Genomic DNA, 24,767 nt, shown 5'->3' on the forward strand with positions numbered 1-24,767 from the left:
TAAAGTGGAATATTAAGAATGAAGGAAGACGACACACACAGATCAGAGCCCTGAGACATTACCAACAGATTGATGAGTAATCAACCCACCAAGACAACTGTGATCAATATAATACACACACAATACTCTACTGATAACATGTAGAACCAAACATGTTCTGAACATAAAATACTGTATTAAATGTGATTAAAAAGTAATGAAATTAACTTTTCAAATGAATTAGTTTTGTCTGAAAATGAACTATTCTTTATCACAAACTGCTTGTCTCAGTTACACTGTAAGTATTTGATGATAATTGCAGTGTAGTGTTAGAATCAGTTTGTATGGATCTGTTATTGATCACACACCACACATGATCACAAATTAATCCAGAATATCTGTGATAAGTGCTGCCATGTTAGGGATTGGAGCGGTGGTACTGAGGTCCCGCCCACACAACCAGATGGTTCAGTGGCAAGCAGTCAACTGTCAGGTGTCAATCATGATGTGAAACCTCCTTTTTATCACCAAATAACAACTAAAACCAAACTGATGAGAAAAATTAAGATTTGAGTGAACAACTATCTAACATGACAGAAACCATCTCTGATGTTACTGTGTGTGTTTATTTATTTATTCTGGCTTCGTCTGCTAACATGGAGGGGGTGGGACTTATCATTCATACCTGTACAGATGTTCTGGGCTCACCTTTAGGAAGCTCCCCTGCCACCCGACCCAATGCACCACCAGCTGACAGCTCAGCCCATCTCTTCACCCAAGTCTCTGATATTTGCTGCCTCAGATCAGATAATACAATAACAAAATCGATCATTGACCTGCAGCGTGCAGGGTTCTCTGGTACCAGGTGTATTTATGAACACCCCCCCCCCCCGTGTGTGGTGAAGTATATTATTAATATATTTTGATAAAAAAAATTGAATGCAGGAACATTTACATGCCTTTGACATCTAAGTGCATTCTAACTCCAGTACTTTTACTGCAGTATTATATCAGAGTACTGCTGATGGCTGATGGCGTGATGCTGCTGAGCGTCCAGCAGAGGGAGGCAGAGCTCTGATTGGTCTGCTCTGTGTCACACTGAAGGATGCTGGGAGGAGGAAGAGGAGGAGGATGACGCCAGCAGAGGCTGCAGAGATGCTAACAGCACGGACACACATACACACACACACACACACACACACACATACACACACACACACACACTGACAGCAGCTAACAGCTAACTGCTAATACAGACATACAGTCAGAGAGACAGGGAAACGGGGGGGCAGAGAAAGACAGAGAGAGAGAGAGAGAGACAGGCACAGAGACAAACAGACAGACAGGCTGACAGCAGAACATACACACTGGCTCACAGTGAGCTGCAGTGAAGCTAGCAGGCTAGCATGCTCAAGAGAGGAGGCTAATTTACTCACACACACGCACACACACACACACACGCATTCACACACTCTCTCACACATTCTCTCTCTCACACACACACACAGAGCAATGCAGTGTCTGAGGCTTCCAATTGGACGGTGAGTGATCTACATCTCCTCGTGTGTGTGTGTGTTCAGTTAGGCCTGAACTGTGTGTGTGTGTGTGTGTGTGTGTGTGTGTGTGTGTGTGTGTGTGTGTGTGTGTGTGTGTGTGTGTGTTCTGCCTGTTGATGGTGTTGTCATGGAAACAGTCATGTATTTCTACTGTAAAGTGTGTCAGAGGTTCACCTGTCCAACAACAAAAACACCTGATCAGGTACTACTACTACTACTACTGAAACTACTGATACTACTGATACTGCTGATACTACTGATACTACTGATACTGCTGATACTGCTGATACTACTGAAACTACAGATACTGCTGATACTGCTGATACTACTGATACTACTGATACTACTGAAACTACTGAAACTACTACAGCGTGAAATTAATAAATTAGTGCTCAGGTGATCAGGATCAATGAGTTCCACACATCATGACACAAAAACCTCTTGTCCATTTCTCAGCTGAGTTGCTGTTGTTTAGAGCTGCAACAAGCAATCAAATACTCTATTAATAATTGATTATAAATCACAAAGTATTTTTCTATTATCTGTTCGATTTATCAGTTTGAGTAGTTTAAAAGAAAAGGTTAAAATTCTCTGATTCTACAAACTTAAATGTGAATATTTTTTTAGTTTCATCTTGGACCAGCTGATCTATCGACAGATAATTGATAATGAAAATAACTGTTACAGGAAAGATTTGAAAAATATATGTATGTACTGTGTGTACTGTATGTACTGTATGTACTGTATGTACTGTATGTTCTGTATGTTCTGTATGTTCTGTGTGTGTGTTCCACATGTTTGGACATATTTTTCACGTGAAAGGATTGTGACAGGATTAATTAATCAGTTTGAATCATATGATCAATACTTCAAAAAAAAACTGCTAATGAAATCATTTATGTCAGAAAGCTGTGAGTTTCTAACTAGTTTGTGATGATGTGAGAAAGTACGGATCAATATTTTCCCCAAAATTACACATTTCTGTCCTGGGAACAGAAGCACTGTCACAAAGTATGTGGCTTCCAAACCTGATCACTTTGACTTTTATCTGCTGGTTTTAATAATTATTGAGGGAGAAAAACATCATTTCAACATTAATCAATATTATAATGAACATAATATAAACTGACCCGACATGTCAGGTTCAGTTCTGTCTGACTGAAGTGACATGGAAGTGATATTTTACAATTCTTCACATTTTAAACTAACAAAATGAATTGAAACAAGTCATCTGGTGTTTTCAACGTCTTGATATTGACCTGAGACAGATTCTGTATTCTGTTGGCGTTCAGAGCTGCTGAGCGCAGCAGATAAATCTCACCATGTTCACTGAGATGTTCAATACAGGCAGCTTCATAAAGTTAATGATCAGAGGTGTTTGAATTCACTTTGTCAACTTTGTGCTTGTTAATCAACTAATTAAAGCGTTAAAGTGTTGGTGTACTTGGCCACAGTAAAAAAACACAAACTACCCCGTATGAAAATTACATGTTGAGAGTAATACAGTAACTGTCTTTGACTTTATTTTTCTTTCCGTTCTAATGTCAGCTGAATTTATTCATGTATGACTGTTTTACAACAGCATCAAACCCAAGTAGTGTTAGTTCACTTCATATTTTACCTGGTAGCTCACCTGGTGGAGTGAGGGGGAGGAGTCCGATGTCAGATGTTTGTATAATATTCAGATGATGTCTCATTTGTTGGACGAAACCACGCCTTCCCAGGTGAGAGCAGAAGAGTGGAAGGAGACAGGTGCTTCAGAGATCAAGGTGTTAGTGAAGTTATTTTAGTTTGTCAGAAAGCTGATTAACAAAGTATAAAACACTGTGAGACAGAGACAGACAGGAGACAGACAGATGAGTCAAAACTCTTTATAGACTCAGTGACTCACAGTGAAAATGTCCACAACAAATGTCCAAATCCACTGAGAAGGAAGAGAGAACCAGAACGATTCTCAGTTTTCTTGAGTATCACATTAATCCCATGATAATTTCTACACATCCGAACAGAGCTGCAATGATTGATCAAATAACTGATTATTATTTTGATAATCAATTAATTTTTTTAGTAATATTTTTAAGAAAAAGAAATATCTGATTCTCATTTCCTAAATGTGAATATTTTCTGTTTGGTTTTTGTTTTCTGGTTTCTGAGGACATTTTCTTGGCAGTTACCTTATTGACATTTTATGGACCAAACAACTAAACAATTAATCAAGAAAATGATCGACAGATTAATTGTCAATGAAAATAATCATCACAGCAGAGACTCGTGAAATAAAACGTTGAGCCCTTGGACATATTTTTCAAGTGACAAGATTAACTGAGTAATTCAGAAAAAAAATTGACAGAACATTGTGATTGGTCATCACCGACTGAAGTGTGTGTGTGTGTGTGTGTGTGTGTGTGTGTGTGTGTGTGTGTGTGTGTGTGTGTCTGTGTGTGTGTGTGTGTGTGTGTGTGTGTGTGTGTGTGTGTGTGTGTGTCCAGATGTAGTCTGACTTTAGATTGACACACAGCTCACTGGGGGGTGGAGCCTGCAGGTGGTGGTGATGTCAAAGCGAGGAGCCGGGGGGCGGGGGAAAGGGGAGCGACCTGACGCCATGGCAACTCTTCAAGCAGCCAATGAGGAGCTGAGAGCCAAACTGACCGACATCCAGATAGAGCTACAACAGGAGAAGAACAAGGTGAGGACTACAAAAAACCAGAGTGCTAACACTGTAGTACTACTGTTGAAGTTGTAGTACCATGTGACTGTCTGTATCCTCAGGTGAGCCGTCTGGAGCGAGAAAAGAGTCAGGAGCTGAAGGCGGAGCATCACCGGGCGACGGTCGCTGTGACAGAGCTGAAGACTAAACTGCACGAGGAGAAGCAGAAGGAGCTGGCTGTTACCAGGGAGACATTACTACGGCAACATGAGATGGAGCTGATGAGGGTCATAAAGATCAAAGATGGAGAGATTCAACGTCTGAACGGACTGGTGCTGACGCTGAGAGACGGGTCTGCCGACAAGGTGATCATCACACCTGTCTGTCTGGGTGTCTGTCTGGCTGGTGGTTGGTGGTTCTCAGGGTGTAACCTGTCCTTCTGTCCCTCCTCAGGAAAGTTTACCTGCTCAGGTGTGTTTCAGACTCTGTGTCCTCTGCTCCTCCAGGTGAGGAGCACCCTGCTGGCCGAGGTGGAGGAGGCAAGGAAGAGCTGGGATGCGGAGCGTTGTCGCCTCCAGCAGGAGGTTCAGGAACTGCGAGCAGCAAAGAAGAGCGCTGAGGAGGCTCTGACATCAGCTCAGCAGGCCTGCCAGGCCCGAGCAGCTGAACTCAGATCAGCTCATCACCAGCACCAGGAGGAGCTGAACCGTACCAAGAGGGACTGTGAGAGGGAGATCCGCAGACTGGTATGAGCCCACATCACACACACACAGATACACACACACACACTTATATACTTACATGTTTCCAGTCAAAACAGACTGGGGGGAGACATGTATCATCAGGACACTACACAGGAGGACACTACAGAATCACATGTCATCAGGACACTAGACAGGAGGACGCTACAGAATCACGTCATCAGGACACTAGACAGGAGGACGCTACAGAATCACGTCATCAGGACACTAGACAGGAGGACGCTACAGAATCACGTCATCAGGACACTAGACAGGAGGACACTACAGAATCACATGTCATCAGGACACTAGACAGGAGGACACTACAGAATCACTTCATCAGGACACTAGACAGGAGGACACTACAGAATCACGTCATCAGTACACTAGGCAGGAGGACACTACAGAATCACTTCATCAGGACACTAGACAGGAGGACACTACAGAATCACGTCATCAGGACACTAGGCAGGAGGACACTACAGAATCACTTCATCAGGACACTAGACAGGAGGACACTACAGAATCACGTCATCAGGACACTAGGCAGGAGGACACTACAGAATCACTTCATCAGGACACTAGACAGGAGGACACTACAGAATCACATGTCATCAGGACACTAGACAGGAGGACGCTACAGAATCACATGTATCATCAGGACACTAGACAGGAGGACGCTACAGAATCACGTCATCAGGACACTAGACAGGAGGACACTACAGAATCACATGTCATCAGGACACTAGACAGGAGGACACTACAGAATCACATGTCATCAGGACACTAGACAGGAGGACACTACAGAATCACATGTCATCAGGACACTAGACAGGAGGACACTACAGAATCACGTCATCAGGACACTAGACAGGAGGACGCTACAGAATCACATGTCATCAGGACACTAGACAGGAGGACGCTACAGAATCACATGTCATCAGGACACTAGACAGGAGGACGCTACAGAATCACATGTCATCAGGACACTAGACAGGAGGACACTACAGAATCACATGTCATCAGGACACTAGACAGGAGGACACTACAGAATCACATGTCATCAGGACACTAGACAGGAGGACACAGGAGGTCAATGTTCATTATTGATTAATTGGTCAATCATTTTCTCTAGTTTTGTCCACAGTTTACAGTCATAGAGGAAAACAGAAACCAGAAAATATTCACATTTGAGAAGCTGAAAATGACTCAAACAATTAATTAATTATCAAAAAAGTTGGTGATTGATTTAGTAGTTGGCAAATAATCAATTAATTGATTTATTATTGCAGAACTAAAACACTCACAGGGTTTACAAAACAGAGGATGAACAGCTGATGAAGATAAATTTGTGCAATTTATTGAAACATTGGGATTGACAACTACAGTCATCTAGCTTGGACTTGGTCCACTGGTCGGCTGTTTGACAGCCCTGTTGTAGAGTTTATATTCAAAAGTAGGTCAAAGTAAATGGCTGCACATTTTCAATGTACAGGAAATTCAGTTTAAATGTATGTTCAGTGATGATGATCCAAAAATTAACAATAACTTCACATTTAAACCAGCTGTAAAAGATGACAGTGAACATAATCAACAAAATACAAACTAAAGTTTGACTGTTGGACGAATCGACTGGAACATGAATGTTTCTCACTTTCATTATTATTATGTTGTAAAGTGGTTAAAAGAAAAAACACTGTGATCCAAAGACATAAGTCAGTGAGGAGATTTTCTATAAACTGATGGATGAATGAATAATTATCATCATGAACACATGAAGAAACAAAGAGTGTCTGAGCTACAGTCCAACCCAGAGACAGAAGAGTCAAACACAGACTGGTACAAAAGACACAACTCAGTCTGTGTTTGGCTGAACACAGTTTTACTTCCTGTTGGATAGAGAGTGACGTCTCACTGGTTGAATGTGATTTTATTAAATAATCACAGGTGATGCTTATATTTGCTGCCACCTGTTGACCACCTGATGTCCTCGTCCACTCAGTTCTGAACATCACATCTCTTTAAACATGTTGTCTTCTCTTATTCAGTTACTTCTGTAAATCAGTTTTTGATGCCAATAATTGATCCTTCTGTGGCTTCACATTCTGACCCGCTGCACCTGCTTGTTACTGATCAGTGTAATTGATCCGCCGCTGGTGTCGGTGTTCAGGTCAGTTTGGATCATGTCTGTTCAGGTCCAGTCTGAAAGTGTTCCGGTCCCCTCGGATCGGTTCTCCAGGTATCAGATCCTGTGAGTCCAGGGGTTTACAGGCCTACAGAGTGCTGTGATGGTGATGTCACTCAGGTAGACAGAAGCTCACCTGCAGGGAAATAAAGTGTGAGGTCATGAGACATAATAAAGACAAACTGAAGGACTCACCTGAGCTGCAGGTTCATGTTCACTTGTTTGATTTTACATTCAGGACATTTTTCATCCAAACAACTAAAAACTGACTCTTTTAACTCCGCCCCTTACCTGTCTGACTAACCCTGCCTATTACCTGTCTGCCTGACTGACTGTGTCCTGACGAACCTGTCTGTCTGTCAACATCAGTGTTGGTAACATTACATTTAAAAGTAACTCTGTATGTTAAAGTGTTACCTGCTGAGAAATGTAACTCGTTAAGTTTAGCCACAGGACCACTGGCTGGTCGTGGACTTGAAATCCTCCATGAGTTGGTTGTCTGTCCTCTGTGTCTGTGTGTTCTGAGCACAGGTGTAGGTGATGGAGACCAACACCACCACCAGGGCTCAGGACATTAACACTTAATGCAGGTAGATTCTGTTTGGGGATAAAAATGTCTGCACATAAAATAGTGCTTAGTGGAAATCCAGTTCAGCTCTGCCCTCAGCGAATAAGACACCAACCCTCCTGATGTCTTCGTCCATCAGGATATTTCATTGTGGGCATTTCCCTGTAACAGACTACGTATCTGAAAATTTAACTAAATGACTGTTTAGTACTTGCTTTTAACTATGTGTTCACACACACATCATGGCTGCCTTGCATTTCCTGTGTTTGTTGGAAGCGATTATTGGGTTCGTACTCAGCCCCTGATTGACCATGAGCTCAGTGCAAACGTTATTAATATGAGGCTGGTGGCCAGTAAAAAGGCCCTGAAAACATATTTTATCTGCGTTTTGAATCATAGGCGGAGCAGCTTGTGCTCCAGAGCCACAGACCAGCTCTCTGATTTAATCCCACAGACTCTTCTTCACTACACCAGCAGCTGGAAACAGGAAAAGGGGATGTCTTGGACTTTTTCTGCAGAGTTTTTATGGACAAACCGTACATTTACTGCCACCAGACAACTGTTAGACTGTAATCCCTCTGCTCTGAAGGCACTTTTTCTCTCTTATGCATGGATGGAAAACAGATCAGGAATATTCCTGCATATTGTTGGAAAACTGCACAGACAGTTTGGCTGCTCATTTGCTGCTGGACACTTTGAAAAGTGTGGACAAGATGGACAGACACCTCAGTGGCATGAAGGCTGTAATCACACAAGCAAAGTGCTGATGTGATGTTTGTGATATGTTTCCCCAAGACTAGTCAAAATGTCTGTCTCTCCACCTGTCTACCCGTCTGTCTGTCTGTCTCTAACCTGTCTGTCTGTCTGTCTGTCTCTAACCTGTCTGTCTGTCTGTCTCTCTCTAACCTGTCTGTGTGTCTGTCTGTCTCTAACCTGTCTGTCTGTCTGTCTGTCTCTAACCTGTCTGTCTGTCTGTCTCTCTCTAACCTGTCTGTGTGTCTGTCTGTCTCTAACCTGTCTGTCTGTCTGTCTGTCTCTAACCTGTCTGTCTGTCTGTCTCTCTCTAACCTGTCTGTGTGTCTGTCTGTCTCTAACCTGTCTGTCTGTGTGTCTGTCTGTCTCTAACCCGTCTGTCTGTCTGTCTGTGTGTCTGTCTGTGTGTCTGTCTGTCTCTAACCTGTCTGTGTGTCTGTCTGTCTGTCTGTCTCTAACCTGTCTGTGTGTCTGTCTGTCTCTAACCTGTCTGTCTGTCTCTCCACCTGTCTGTCTGTCTGTCTCTAACCTGTCTGTCTGTCTGTCTCTAACCTGTCTGTGTGTCTGTCTGTGTGTCTGTCTGTCTCTAACCTGTCTGTGTGTCTGTCTCTAACCCGTCTGTCTGTCTGTCTCTAACCTGTCTGTCTGTCTGTCTGTCTCTAACCTGTCTGTCTGTCTGTCTCTCTCTAACCTGTCTGTGTGTCTGTCTGTCTCTAACCTGTCTGTCTGTCTGTCTGTCTCTAACCTGTCTGTCTGTCTGTCTCTCTCTAACCTGTCTGTGTGTCTGTCTGTCTCTAACCTGTCTGTCTGTCTGTCTGTCTCTAACCTGTCTGTCTGTCTGTCTCTCTCTAACCTGTCTGTGTGTCTGTCTGTCTCTAACCTGTCTGTCTGTGTGTCTGTCTGTCTCTAACCCGTCTGTCTGTCTGTCTGTGTGTCTGTCTGTGTGTCTGTCTGTCTCTAACCTGTCTGTGTGTCTGTCTGTCTCTAACCTGTCTGTGTGTCTGTCTGTCTCTAACCTGTCTGTCTGTCTCTCCACCTGTCTGTCTGTCTGTCTCTAACCTGTCTGTCTGTCTGTCTCTAACCTGTCTGTGTGTCTGTCTCTAACCTGTCTGTCTGTCTGTCTCTCTCTAACCTGTCTGTCTGTCTGTCTGTCTCTAACCTGTCTGTGTGTCTGTCTGTCTCTAACCTGTCTGTCTGTGTGTCTGTCTGTCTCTAACCCGTCTGTCTGTCTGTCTCTAACCCGTCTGTCTGTCTGTCTCTAACCTGTCTGTGTGTCTGTCTGTGTGTCTGTCTGTCTCTAACCCGTCTGTCTGTCTGTCTCTAACCTGTCTGTCTGTCTGTCTCTAACCCGTCTGTGTGTCTGTCTGTGTGTCTGTCTGTCTCTAACCCGTCTGTCTGTCTGTCTCTAACCTGTCTGTCTGTCTGTCTCTAACCTGTCTGTGTGTCTGTCTGTGTGTCTGTCTGTCTCTAACCCGTCTGTCTGTCTGTCTCTAACCTGTCTGTGTGTCTGTCTGTCTCTAACCCGTCTGTGTGTCTGTCTGTCTCTAACCTGTCTGTGTGTCTGTCTGTCTGTCTGTCTCTAACCTGTCTGTCTGTCTGTCTCTAACCTGTCTGTGTGTCTGTCTGTCTCTAACCCGTCTGTGTGTCTGTCTGTCTCTAACCTGTCTGTGTGTCTGTCTGTCTGTCTGTCTCTAACCTGTCTGTCTGTCTGTCTCTAACCTGTCTGTGTGTCTGTCTGTCTCTAACCCGTCTGTCTGTCTGTCTCTAACCTGTCTGTGTGTCTGTCTGTCTCTAACCCGTCTGTGTGTCTGTCTGTCTCTAACCTGTCTGTCTGTCTGTCTCTAACCTGTCTGTGTGTCTGTCTGTGTGTCTGTCTGTCTCTAACCTGTCTGTCTGTCTGTCTCTAACCTGTCTGTCTGTCTGTCTCTCTCTAACCTGTCTGTCTGTCTGTCTGTCTCTAACCTGTCTGTGTGTCTGTCTGTCTCTAACCTGTCTGTCTGTGTGTCTGTCTGTCTCTAACCCGTCTGTCTGTCTGTCTCTAACCCGTCTGTCTGTCTGTCTCTAACCTGTCTGTGTGTCTGTCTGTGTGTCTGTCTGTCTCTAACCCGTCTGTCTGTCTGTCTCTAACCTGTCTGTCTGTCTGTCTCTAACCTGTCTGTGTGTCTGTCTGTCTCTAACCCGTCTGTCTGTCTGTCTCTAACCTGTCTGTCTGTCTGTCTCTAACCTGTCTGTGTGTCTGTCTGTGTGTCTGTCTGTCTCTAACCCGTCTGTCTGTCTGTCTCTAACCTGTCTGTGTGTCTGTCTGTCTCTAACCCGTCTGTGTGTCTGTCTGTCTCTAACCTGTCTGTGTGTCTGTCTGTCTGTCTGTCTCTAACCTGTCTGTCTGTCTGTCTCTAACCTGTCTGTGTGTCTGTCTGTCTCTAACCCGTCTGTCTGTCTGTCTCTAACCCGTCTGTCTGTCTGTCTCTAACCTGTCTGTGTGCAGATGGATGAGATAAAGCTGAAGGACAGAGCTGTCAGTGTATTGGATAAAGCCCTGGGGCTGCAGGCTGGACACGCCCACCGCCTCCAGCTACAGACTCAGGCTGCCGAGCAGCAAATCGCAGCCCTGAGAGACGCGCAGAGGGTGGGACTAAATCACCCAGGCCATGCCCCTAGTCCTGCCCCTAACACTCCTGCTCACATTGTAAGCCCCGCCTCTTCCTGCTCATACTGCATGAAATGAATTCATGTCACTTCATAACCGTTAACTTTGACCGTGATATCATGCTGCAGGCTCCGCCTCATTTGGAGTTACCATGACATCATCTAACACACGAGCACTGCTAAACCAAGGGCTGAACCATCCAAACACTCAGACCTTCATCTGGTCCTCAGTGTCCCACAATCCACTTCTCACTGTACATTGGCGAGGCAGAAAAGGGTCATGTAACCAGGTGTTTGAGAAACAGACCGATGAAAATGTCCTGCTGAATTAAACTTCTGATTTTCCCTGAATTTTACCTCCATTCCCGACACATTCTGTACATCAGCTGTTCCTAAGCTTTCTGGTTCTTTCAGTTTCTGAAACACACTGGTCATTCAGCCACTGCAGGTTTTTCAGGCACAGGGACGATGATGTCTGTCCTGAAGCAGGTGGGAACACTCACCTGTGACAGCGATGTGTTAAAGTAACAACACCCAGCAGCTAAATGACTCATCCAGGGATGTTCAGATTCACTTGCATCCCAACAGAGGCAGGTCCTCTGGAGGTGAAGTCAACTTTATAACCGACTCTTTTAGGGCTGCAACTATTGATTATTTACATTGTTGATTGAAGAATCTTGTCACTTGAAAAATAGGTCCAATCACGTGGAGCACCTGAATGCATTCTCCAGTTTTTTTCATTATCAGTTAACCTGTCAGTTATTTTCTTGATTAATCGATGGTTGCAGAAAATAGTGAAAAATCAGCTGATCGGTATTTCCCAAAGCTAAAGATGATGTCCTCAGAAACCAGAAAAAAGTTAAATAAAATATCCACATTTACAGGTTTTTGTTTTGATTGATTAAGTGTGAGGCTCATTTTGTGAAAACAATACACATAATTCATACAACCACAAACATAAATGTCAGAACACCTCAGATATTTTGTAAAATGAAACAAAACTGTACAATAATTTGTAAAAGTCCAATGTCAGCATCATGCAGCTCACTTATTCTGTTTGACCAGTAGAACTCTGCTGTGCTGAATCTAAAACTCTCTCAACATTTCTGATTTTCTAATGATAGTATGGGTTGAATTTTGTCACACATATTGTCATAAATTAATATATTAACTAAACACAACACACAAGACCAGTGCTGCACACTGATGAAAATAATTATCAGTTATTTCATTAATTAATTATTATTTACCCCCACAATGTAAAATAAGTCAAGACATCCACGCGTTTCCAAAGTTTTCATTTTGCACTGAAAACAGAATCGATCACATTCTAAATAAAACAAACAGAAACATAAAAGAAACACTTGCAAAGGAAAAACAATCAAAGCACGAGTTACAGAAGCCCTAAACCACTTCATCTACATTACAGGCTGTAGACTCGGTACCAAAGGAATCACAGTGGATGTATTAGACAGATTTTGAACAAACGTTGATTTTCATCTGCGTTCTTGCCAAAATGCCCGAACCTTTTATCGTGCTTACGACTGTTTGATCAGTTGATGGGTGTGGTACTTTGAAAAACAGATAAAAACTGATATCATTTAGATTTCTGTCTAATCTGGGATGTTGTGATGGAGCAGGTCTCTGTAAAGTTAAAGGGCACAGCAGTCTTTGGTTTCCCTTAAGTCTTATCTCATCCATTTTATTGTCCTGGGACAAGCAGGAGTTTCCAGGTCGTCTCCAACCTGTGTTCTTACCTCTTATCCCAGCTTGTTTGGTTCAGCTTCTCTGGTTGTCTGGATGGAAGATGCTGACAGCAGAGATTGTCTCAAGGTCCACTACACTTAATCCAGTCTTTTCACATATTGTATTGCTGTTCTGCTGCTGTCACAAGAAAAAAGGCAAGAAAATATCAAAAACAAATCAAAGATGTAGCAAAGATCAGGGTGCAACTACATTTACATGCCATCCAAGACGTGAAGCAGATTACTACTGCAAGAACCTGAAATAAACAACTGCTGTCAACACTGTGTGTGTGTGTGTGTGTGTGTGTGTGTGTGTGTGTGTGTGTGTGTGTGTGTGTGCAGTCTCAGGAGGACCGGGACACTCGCAGGTTTCAGTTAAAAATTGCTGAGCTCAGCGCCGTCGTCAGGAAGCTGGAGGATCGAAACGCTCTGCTGTCAGAGGAACGCAACGAACTGGTAACACACACAACACACACACAATACACACAACACACACACAATACACACAACACACACACAATACACACAACACACACACAATACACACACAATACACACAATACACACACATAATACACACACAATACACACAACACACACACAATACACACAATACACACACATAATACACACAATACACACACATAATACACACACAATACACACAATACACACAATACACACACATAATACACACACAATACACACAACACACACACAATACACACAACACACACACAATACACACAACACACACACAATACACACAACACACACACAACACACACACAATACACACACATAATACACACACAATACACACAACACACACACAATACACACAACACACACACAACACACACACAATACACACACATAATACACACACAATACACACAACACACACACAACACACACACAATACACACACATAATACACACACAAGAGGTGCTGTTGAGCAATGGAGGAGTAAGACATGTTTGTGACTTTACCATAATTTATTCACTACCCACCTGAATATCATCTTAAAATACTCTGAATTAACGTAAGAAGAGTCAAATAAGTGGAAAATAATTATCAAGGGGAGAAAAAGACTGATGGAGGATCCAAAGCAAAATCAGTTCAAAAGAAGAAGAAACAGAGAAAGACAAAGAACTAATAAGACACAGGTGGATAGACAGGTAACAGCAACTGCAATCAAAAATAGCAAGAAAGGGACAAAGACAGGAAGTACAGACAAGACACATGAGGAAGGACCAGGACTACAAAATAAAACAGGAAATAACCAACAGAAATCCCAAAACCATGACAATATGTGCCAATATTGACACTCGTATCCAAACTTACACACAGTGTTGAGAGAAATGCAGGCTTCGATTACAGCCTCACACTCAACATTAATAAAGAAACAGGGACGTGTGTCACACACCATTCAGATGATGTCACCACACCTTCACACCTGCCTGAACTCCGAAGTGGAGAAACTAACCGAAACATGCAAAGATTCAGAAGGACGCTTGAAGAAATACAATATTAGGATCACCAGAATCCCCGAGGGAACTGAGGAACCCATCTGAGGAACCCATCTGAGGAACCCAGGCCAAGAGACTTCATTGCCAGGCTGCTGCGAGACATGCTGTCCCTGTGGGAGAAGCCTCTTACTGACGGAGAGCACCGGACCCCTGAAAGTGACCCGAACCTCATGAGTCGCCAGGCCCTTCATACTCAGGTTACATCACGACCATGTGCTTCAGGATATCCTGCGTAAAGCTGTTGGTAGAACAGCTCTAGCATGGTGGCAAGAGGACTCACATCTTTCCTGACTACCCACTGGCTGAACGGAGGACATTCAGCCGCACCAGGGACCTGCTACCTGGTATCAGGTGTGCATTACTCCTCCCTGCCAGAATCCTGATATTTCTCTCGTTCATAGATCCCAAAAAAGCTGAGGAGTATTTCAAGCCCCTTTCCATATCGGGTTTGACTACGACGTGGCAAGAGGATATTTAAATAACTGCAGATATGTGAAGGAATTCAGGAAAGTAAATGTGTATTGACACTGTTTAGTTAGCACTTGTGGCTAATGCTAGCACAACACTAACTGTTACCTACCAGGATACAAATACACATTGGATGCCTTATTATCTAATGGTAAGACTGTCCCTTCCACAGGACTAATAACATGATGGCGTTACATCATGTTTGTCGGGTGTCTTATATCCGGTCCAAATATTCTGGCTAGAAATTTGTTTTTCCTGACTAATTAGTTTGAATTAATTAATAACTGTTACGGTTTGGAGATTTTGTTGGTCACTTCCTGTTTTATTCTGTAGTCTTGGTTCTCTCTCGTGTGTTTTGTTTTTACTTCCTGTTGTTGTGTGTTTTCCCGCTCACCTGTGCCGTTGTCCTGCCCCTCCATGTAGTATTTAATCCTGTGTCTTGTCCTCCTCAGTTGTTGGTTCGTACTCGTCTTTGTCAGTGTTCCTTGTTGTATTTTGGTTGCATGTGTTTTTTCCTCCTGGATGGATTTGTTTGGTTTTTCTTCCATGGACTTTGATTCGTGCTTCTCCTGGAACTTTAGTTGCCTTTATTTTCCCGCCTCCTCAATAAGTTTTTTGTGTTTGTTTTTTTCCCTGCCTTGTTTTAAATCCACACACATTGATGTTAGCTTTTGTATCCTTTTGTTTTGCATTAAATTTCCCTGAACTGGCCTGTTCTGTCTCTGCTGTCTGCATTTGGGTCCATTCAGAACGATATTGGCTCAACACGAGAGTGAATAAAATGCATGAGGGTCTGCATTAAGCCACAGTCCCCAGAATATAAGGTTGCTTCTTCAAATATGTAAGTGTGTGTGTGTGTGTGTGTGTGTGTGTGTGTGAGTGTGTGTGTGTGTGTGTGTGTGTGTGTGTGTGTGTGAGTGTGTGTGTGTGTGTGTGTGTGTGAGTGTGTGTGTGTGTGTGTGTGTGTGTGTGTGTGTGTGTGTGTGTATGTGTGTGTGTGTGTGTGTGTGTGTGTGTGTGTGTGTGTGTGTGTGTGTGTGTGTATGTGTGTGTGTATGTGAGTGTGTGTGTGTGTGTGTGTGTGTGTGTGTGTGTGTGTGTATGTGTGTGTGTGTGTGTGTGTGTGTATGTGTGTGTGTGTGTGTGTGTGTGTGTGTGTATGTGTGTGTGTATGTGTGTGTGTGTGTGTGTGTGTGTGTGTGTGTGTGTGTAAATATACAGTATGTCACAAAAGTGAGTACACCGCTCACGTTTCGGCAGCCATTTTATTATATCTTCCCAAGGGACAATACTACAGAACTTAGAGTACTCAGTGTACAGCTTGTTTAGTAGTATAGATTTACTGTCCTCTGAAAATAACTGAACACACAGCGATTATTGTGTAAATAGCTGACAACACAAGTGAAAATGTCCAAACTGGGCCCAAAGTGTCAATACTTTGTGTCCACCATTATTCTCCAGCACTGCCTGAACTCTCTTGGGCGTGGAGTTCACCAGAGCGTTACAGGTCGCCACTGGAATCCTCCTCCACTCCTCCATGATGACATCACGGAGCTGGTGGATGTTAGAGACCTTGCGCTCCTCCACCTTCTGTTTGAAGATGCCCCACAGATGTTCAGTAGGGTTTAGTTCTGGAGACATGCTCAGCCAGTCCATCACCTTCACCCTCAGCTTCTTTAGCAAGGCAGTGGTCGTCTTGTGTTTGTGGTCGTTATCATGTTGGAATACTGCCCTGCAGCCCAGTTTCTGAAGGGGGGGGGTCGTGCTCTGCTTCATGTCACATGTTGGCGTTCATGGTTCCCTCAGTGAACTGTAGCTCCCCAGAGACGCAGCCATCATGCAGCCCCAGACCGTGACACTCCCACCACCATGACACTCCCACCACCATGCTTGACTGTAGGCTGGACACACCTGTCTTAGTCCTCCTCACCAGGGCGCCGCCACACACGCTCGACACCATCTGAGCTAAACAAGTTTATCTCGGTCTCATCAGACCACAGGACATGGTTCCAGTAATTCATGCTCTTGGACTGCTTGTCTTCAGCAAACTGTTTGCAGCTTCAGAAGAGGCTTCCTTCTGGGATGACGGCCATGCAGATCGACTTGATGCAGTGTGCGGCGTTTGGTCTGAGCACCGACAGGCTGACACTTCTTCACCCTCTGCAGCAATGCGTGCAGCACTCATGTGTCTGTTTTCTGAAGCCAACCTCTGGATATGACGCTGAGCACGAGGACTGAACTTCTTTGGTCGACCCTGGCGAGGCCTGTTCAGAGTGGAACCTGTCCTGTTAAACCGCTGTATGACCTCAGTCACCGTGCTGCAGCTCAGTTTCAGGGTGTTTCCAGTCACATCGTCAGAGAGATCTTTGCCATGAGCTGCCATGTTGAACATCCAGCGGCAAATATGAGAGAATTCAACCCAAAGCACCAAATTTAACAGCTCATGACACTAATCTGTACGATCCAGTGAAGCAGGCAACAACATGAACGTGATGAGTAGGACAGGTGGCTTTGCATGTTTGAACGACATGTACAGGTATCACTAAGTGTACAAGTATCACTAAGTGTACAGGTATCACTAAGTGTACAAGTATCACTAAGTGTACAGGTTTCACTAAGTGTACACTAGACAAGCTGTATACTGAGTACTCTACATGTATATCAAAGAAGATATAAGAAAATGGTTGCTGAAACGTGAGGGTTGTACTCACTTTTGTGACATACAGTATATTTACACACACACACACACACACACACACACACACACACACACACACACACACAGTGCAGCATAACACAGACTCATGCATTTTATTCTTTGTAATATATATTAGGGGTGGGACTCGATTAAAAAAATTAAGTAGAGGCTTTATGATTAATTAATCTCAATTAATCGCATTTTAACGGCAAAACAATATTTGCCATAAGAAGCAACATTTTTCAATTGAAATGGATTTTGGTTTATGAGTGAATCAAATGAGACACATGCAAACATTTAAAAGTTCAGATCTTATATTTTGAGATTTGTGTCCCTCTGTCCTCTGGGAAGCTTTAAACCTTTTATAAGAGTCAGTATCATTTCATTTGAAGCTTCAAGAAAAAAACAAAACAACACTAAACTGAAAGTTCTAGAAAAACACATGAAACTACTTGAGAAAGAAAATCCAAACTCCTTTCTACTGTTTTACACACAAAAATAGCAGCACTGAAGTATAAATACGAGAAAATCATATCATATAGTAAAGTATTCCTCTACACCAGGAGTCTTCAATTAAAATTCAAAGAGGTCCAGTTAGAGAAAATTTCCTAAAGCAACGGTCCGGAACATCAGAACGTCTAACTTTATCAAGTGAGCTGAACCAATAAAATTTAAGTATAATCTATCGATTATTCTGCTGATTAATCAAGTAATCAGATAAGAAATATTGTTCTGCATTTTTTTCTCTTACATTACTTTTGATTTATTTAAGAACAATGATAAGACACATCTGTTAAATGAACAACTATAAACTACTAAAGTAAAAATACTCAGCAAAGTAACTTTACTTTTAATGTAGATTTACTTTTACTGTTTTCACTTTACTTTTTTTTTTTTTTTCAAGTCCAAAGGTAAAAGTAAAGGTAGTAACATCTGCAGAACCACAAACAGAACATGAAGGAACTCTTTAACTGAAACACCAGAACGTTTTGATCACATGTTAAAATCACAACATGGTTCTTCTGGAGCAGGACAGACGCTCCCAGAGGACAGAGGACAGAGAGACAGAGGACAGAGAGACAGGGGACAGAGGACAGAGAGACAGAGGACAGAGAGACAGAGGACAGAGGACAGGGGACAGAGAGACAGAGGACAGAGGACAGAGAGACAGAGGACAGGGGACAGAGGACAGAGGACAGAGAGACAGAGGACAGAGAGACAGGGGACAGAGGACAGAGAGACAGAGGACAGAGAGACAGAGGACAGAGGACAGGGGACAGAGAGACAGAGGACAGGGGACAGAGGACAGGGGACAGAGGACAGAGAGACAGAGGACAGAGAGACAGAGGACAGAGGACAGGGGACAGAGAGACAGAGGACAGAGAGACAGGGGACAGAGGACAGAGAGACAGAGGACAGAGAGACAGAGGACAGAGGACAGGGGACAGAGAGACAGAGGACAGAGGACAGAGAGACAGAGGACAGGGGACAGAGGACAGAGGACAGAGAGACAGAGGACAGAGAGACAGGGGACAGAGGACAGAGAGACAGAGGACAGAGAGACAGAGGACAGAGGACAGGGGACAGAGAGACAGAGGACAGGGGACAGAGAGACAGAGGACAGGGGACAGAGGACAGGGGACAGGGGACAGAGGACAGAGAGAGACAGAGAGACAGAGGACAGAGAGACAGAGGACAGAAGACAGAGAGAGACAGAGGACAGAGAGACAGAGAGACAAAGGACAGAGGACAGAGAGACAGGGGACAGAGAGAGACAGAGGACAGACGCTCCCAGAGGACAGAGGACAGAGAGACAGAGGACAGAGAGAGACAGAGAGACAGAGGACAGAGAGACAGGGGACAGGGGACAGAGAGACAGAGGACAGAGAGACAGAGGACAGGGGACAGAGGACAGAGGACAGAGGACAGAGGACAGGGGACAGAGGACAGGGGACAGAGGACAGAGGACAGAGGACAGGGGACAGAGGACAGAGGACAGAGGACAGAGAGAGACAGAGGACAGAGAGACAGAGGACAGGGGACAGAGAGACAGGGGACAGAGGACAGAGAGACAGAGGACAGGGGACAGGGGACAGAGGACAGGGGACAGAGGACAGAGGACAGAGAGAGACAGAGAGACAGAGGACAGAGAGACAGAGGACAGGGGACAGAGAGACAGGGGACAGAGGACAGAGAGACAGAGGACAGGGGACAGAGGACAGAGGACAGAGGACAGGGGACAGAGGACAGAGGACAGGGGACAGAGGACAGAGAGACAGAGAGACAGAGGACAGGGGACAGAGGACAGAGGACAGAGAGACAGGGGACAGGGGACAGAGGACAGAGAGAGACAGAGGACAGAGAGACAGAGGACAGGGGACAGAGGACAGGGGACAGAGAGACAGAGGACAGAGAGACAGAGGACAGGGGACAGAGAGACAGAGGACAGGGGACAGAGGACAGGGGACAGAGGACAGAGGACAGAGAGACAGGGGACAGAGAGACAGGGGACAGAGGACAGGGGACAGAGGACAGAGAGACAGGGGACAGAGAGACAGGGGACAGAGGACAGAGAGACAGGGGACAGAGAGACAGAGGACAGAGGACAGAGAGACAGGGGACAGAGGACAGAGAGACAGGGGACAGAGAGACAGAGGACAGGTTTATCAACATGCCACCTGTTTCTCCTCTTATGATTTTGCACGTCTGAATTTAATCATCAAAAAATACCAACAAGAAAACATTAAAGAAAAACAACAGCAATAAAAAATTTGATTTTTCAAAAAAGGAAACAATAACATGAAAAATATTTAAATTGTAATGAAGTAAAAACACTAATACCACAAAGTAAAAATACCTAAAGACTGTGAGTATTTTTCATCACAGCAGGTCAGAGATCAGTGTTTCAGTGAATAGTTTTATTTATGGCGCCCGCCACATTAAAAACATCGACACCACGACACGATTTTATATTTTTGGAGCTGCTCATCTTTTTCGCTCGTGTCACGTTAGTTTGTGTTTAATAAACTCGTCGTTAACAACAGTCACACGCAGCTGGTCTGTGTTTCCTGATCAGATAAACCAGCAGAGGAAACACGAGAAAAGTTGCATCAGTTAAAACAGAAGCGTCCCGTAAAAAATAAAATCTATTAATAGTTTATTGGTTATAGGTGTGGGTCCGTATAGGACGGCGTGTTGGTCCGGACTCGGACGGCGTGTGGGTCCGTATAGGACGGCGTGTTGGTCCGGACTCGGACGGCGTGTGGGTCCGTATAGGACGGCGTGTTGGTCCGGACTCGGACGGCGTGTGGGTCCGTATAGGACGGCGTGCGGGTCCGGACTCGGACGGCGTGTGGGTCCGTATAGGACGGCGTGCGGGTCCGTATAGGACGGCGTGTTGGTCCGGACTCGGACGGCGTGTGGGTCCGTATACGGCGTGCGGGTCCGTATAGGACGGCGTGTGGGTCCGTATAGGACGGCGTGCGGGTCCGTATAGGACGGCGTGCGGGTCCGGACTCGGACGGCGTGTGGGTCCGTATACGGCGTGCGGGTCTGTATAGGACGGCGTGTGGGTCCGTATAGGACGGCGTGCGGGTCCGGACTCGGACGGCGTGTGGGTCCGTATAGGACGGCGTGCGGGTCCGTATAGGACGGCGTGCGGGTCCGGACTCGGACGGCGTGTGGGTCCGTATAGGACGGCGTGCGGGTCTGTATAGGACGGCGTGCGGGTCCGTATAGGACGGCGTGCGGGTCCGTATAGGACGGCGTGCGGGTCCGTATAGGACGGCGTGCGGGTCCGTATAGGACGGCGTGTTGGTCCGTATAGGACGGCGTGCGGGTCCGTATAGGACGGCGTGTTGGTCCGGACTCGGACGGCGTGTGGGTCCGTATACGGCGTGCGGGTCCGTATAGGACGGCGTGTGGGTCCGTATAGGACGGCGTGCGGGTCCGGACTCGGACGGCGTGTGGGTCCGTATAGGACGGCGTGCGGGTCCGTATAGGACGGCGTGTTGGTCCGGACTCGGACGGCGTGTGGGTCCGTATACGGCGTGCGGGTCCGTATAGGACGGCGTGTGGGTCCGTATAGGACGGCGTGCGGGTCCGTATAGGACGGCGTGCGGGTCCGGACTCGGACGGCGTGTGGGTCCGTATAGGACGGCGTGTGGGTCCGTATAGGACGGCGTGCGGGTCCGTATAGGACGGCGTGCGGGTCCGTATAGGACGGCGTGCGGGTCCGGACTCGGACCGCAGTCCGCCAGTTAGGGACCCCTGATCTACACCAAGCAGAAGTACTTGATGACAACCCACATAAACTACTAGCTAGACAACTTAGGAAAATGGAAAACGATACAGAAGATAAAAGGTTTTGATAATACATTACTTACAAAACCTGAAGATATAAATGACAGTTTAAAAGTGTGATCAGATCAGATCAGATCACCTTCTTTAACTGAAGCTGTGATCAACAAAGGGAGGGAAGTTACACGTCCGTCACATCAGGAAGCCGACAGGCTGAACTGCAACAGTTCGTTCATATAGAAACAACAGGTTTCATATCTAACAGAAACTCTAATGTCAACCTCAGACGTCTTTTCAACATGTATAAGAAGAACGAACCACCTGCTGACTTTGTTAGATTTATGTTAGAAGTTGAGTTTGATCACATTGATTACTTATTTGAAGTTCTTAACAGATTCAATCTTGGGAATAGATTCCTGTCTTTGATTAAATTCATCTATAAAAACAAATTACCATTCCAACATTCCAAGACATAATCAATCTATTCGAAACCTTCTCAGGTTACTGAATCTACTGGACCAAAAGTGTCCTAATGCCACTTAACCTTAACAACTTGTCACTCCTGAACAATTTCCCATTTAAAATCTCTAGAAAAATTTACCGACTCTGGGACTGAAATAATGAAGCGTTTCTCCTTCCTCTTTCAGGCAAACTTTGCTCCTCTAATAGAAAAACTGCAGACTAAAATATTGTTCTGGGAAACTCTCAGTTTCCTTTATTGGAGAATTAATGCCTTAAAGATGATCTTCCTCCCACAGTTAATATATTTATTTCAGAACATCCCTATAAATCATTTTTCAAACAGATGGACTCTAATACTTCCCTTCCTGTGATTCTGTTCCCATAGAATAGACAAAAACATCTCAACCAAAGCTTCAGGGAGGATTAGCACTTTCAAACGTTTTGCTTTATTATTTTTCTTCAGTGATTCAGCTTCACCTTCTGGTTGGAAACATCAGCGCCATCGTCTAATTGGTTAAAGAGGGTTAGGAAGACTGCTACTCCTTCTCCATAGGTGCAATTCTACAAGCCCCAACTAAGGTTAATATATATAATAATAACTTTATTATACACAACATGATTTGCATCTGGAAATAAATCAAATCTAATTTTAAACTTAACCCTGTATCCCGTGCACTGCCCATAAACAGGAACCCCACCTTTGCTGTAAGTAAGTTGAGATCTTACCTATATATCTTATCTATAAGCTCCCATTCCTTTCATGATTATAAGCGCAGGTGGGAAGAAGAATTTGGCGGACCAGTTCCAGATGACTTATGGGAAAAGAGCCTTGAGAACAAACATACCTGTTCAAATAATGCAAAACATTGTCTTATCCAATTTAAAGTTATCCAAACTCGAATCAAACCAGAACCTCTGTTTATTATTGTTGGCATTTCCACGACGTTTAGGAAACGAAACATGACACAGCAGCTTTCTCTCTTATTGCCTCACTGCTACCTGTAAGACGAGGATTTAACTAACACACTTTGTTCCTTATTACCTTCCCTACCTGACCTTACCTTTGTGTCTACTACATGAATTAATTTTGTAGCACAACAGTAATTGTCATCAAAATGAGCCTTGAACGTACAAATGGAATATATGTCTGATTTAATCTCTCAATAAAAAACATTCATAAAAAAATACACACAGACTTCAACATCAGCCATCCTTTTACTGGCTATATTTTGTATATTTAGTGTATTTTCTGTTTTCTATATTTTCCATACTTTATGTATTTTGTGTATTTTCTACATTGCCTGTATTTTCTGTTTACTCCCTGCCATTCAAGTGTCTCAGAGACGTGGAGAGGCAGTTTATTTGTGAATATTTTGTGTATTTCTTTTATTTTGTGCATTTAGTATATTTTCTATATTTTGTGTGTTTGAGGTATTTTGTGTATTTCCTGTGTATTCCTGTGTTTACTCTGTGTAGTTGAAGCGCCTGAGAGAGGCAGAGAGTCAGTTTCTGCCTCTTCTGGACAAAAACAAACGTCTGAGCAGGAAGAACGAGGAGCTGGCTCTCGCACTACGTCGCCTCGACAACAAGCTTCGCTTTGTCACGCAGGAGAACCTGGAGATGGTAACTATGGTAACCCCTCACCGTGTACCCCGATATCACACTGACAACACACAGGCTGTAGTGGTAAAGTTCTGCCCCCCTCCCACTTCAATGAAGTTTTAACCTTAACAGTTACCAGACAGATTATCTGATCTAAAACTTCAATCAATCAGTTACCATGGTAACAGCAGCATTTGTTGTGGTCCACAGAGGAGACCGAGTTCTTTAAATGACCTGGACCGCAGCCACTCCACTAGTTACCATGGTTACAGCCAGGAGGAGCGAGAGATGGAATTTCTTCGGTTACAAGTCGTAGAGCAACAACACATCATCGATGACCTGTCCAAGGTACTACTACTACTACTGTTAGTACTACAACTATTGCTGTCAATCCTCTTGCCACAACTAGTATTACTGTTTGTGTTTTCAGGCTCTGGAGACAGCTGGTTATGTGAAGAATGTTATAGTAAGTATTCAGAAGCACTTCGTCCACTACTGTCTGCAGTACTACAACTGAGAGTACTTGTACTGTGTGTGTGATGTAAGATCATTCTGATTGATTATAAACACAGTCAGAGACTCGCTGATGTTTCCCTCAAGAGGTGGAGACAGAAACACAGAGCAAACACTGAATCCTCAGGTGACACGGACATGTGTCCATGTTGTGTATCTGTCCTCCAGGAGAGAGACATGTTACTGAGATACAGACGTCAGGACTCAGTGAGGAGGAAACGGACCTTCAGAGCCTGCAGGGTCGGACACATGCTTTTTAACACGTTATTTTACCAATGTTCTTATCTTTAAAACCTCTTTCTTGTCTTTTTGACCCATCGCATTCTTCTAAATCTGTTTTATTCTATATTCACCCATTGTCTTGTCTTTTAAA

The 24,767-nt window shown here is 44.3% G+C and overlaps 1 protein-coding gene across 4 annotated transcripts in view; it reads left to right on the forward strand.

Moving 5' to 3' along the window:
* Positions 1-1,162: 1,162 nt before the first annotated feature.
* Positions 1,163-24,767, forward strand: part of jakmip3 (Janus kinase and microtubule interacting protein 3) — a 36,655-nt gene continuing 13,050 nt past the window's right edge. The window contains exons 1-10 of one of the 4 annotated variants that reach the window (XM_084740759.1): positions 1,163-1,520; positions 4,025-4,221; positions 4,305-4,547; positions 4,689-4,928; positions 10,914-11,114; positions 13,162-13,275; positions 23,756-23,911; positions 24,092-24,229; positions 24,312-24,347; positions 24,563-24,634. In XM_084740759.1, the coding sequence (XP_084596885.1) occupies positions 4,087-4,221; positions 4,305-4,547; positions 4,689-4,928; positions 10,914-11,114; positions 13,162-13,275; positions 23,756-23,911; positions 24,092-24,229; positions 24,312-24,347; positions 24,563-24,634 (1,335 nt within the window). In that variant the 5' untranslated portion in view covers positions 1,163-1,520; positions 4,025-4,086. The remainder of the gene's footprint in view (positions 1,521-4,024; positions 4,222-4,304; positions 4,548-4,688; positions 4,929-10,913; positions 11,115-13,161; positions 13,276-23,755; positions 23,912-24,091; positions 24,230-24,311; positions 24,348-24,562; positions 24,635-24,767) is intronic. The other 3 variants (XM_084740760.1, XM_084740761.1, XM_084740762.1) reach the window with 3 other exon arrangements.

Source organism: Lutjanus erythropterus, chromosome 17 (assembly GCF_056507025.1).
Source record: "Lutjanus erythropterus isolate fLutEry1 chromosome 17, fLutEry1.hap2, whole genome shotgun sequence".
In the NCBI taxonomy this organism is placed as follows: Eukaryota; Metazoa; Chordata; class Actinopteri; order Lutjaniformes; family Lutjanidae; genus Lutjanus; species Lutjanus erythropterus.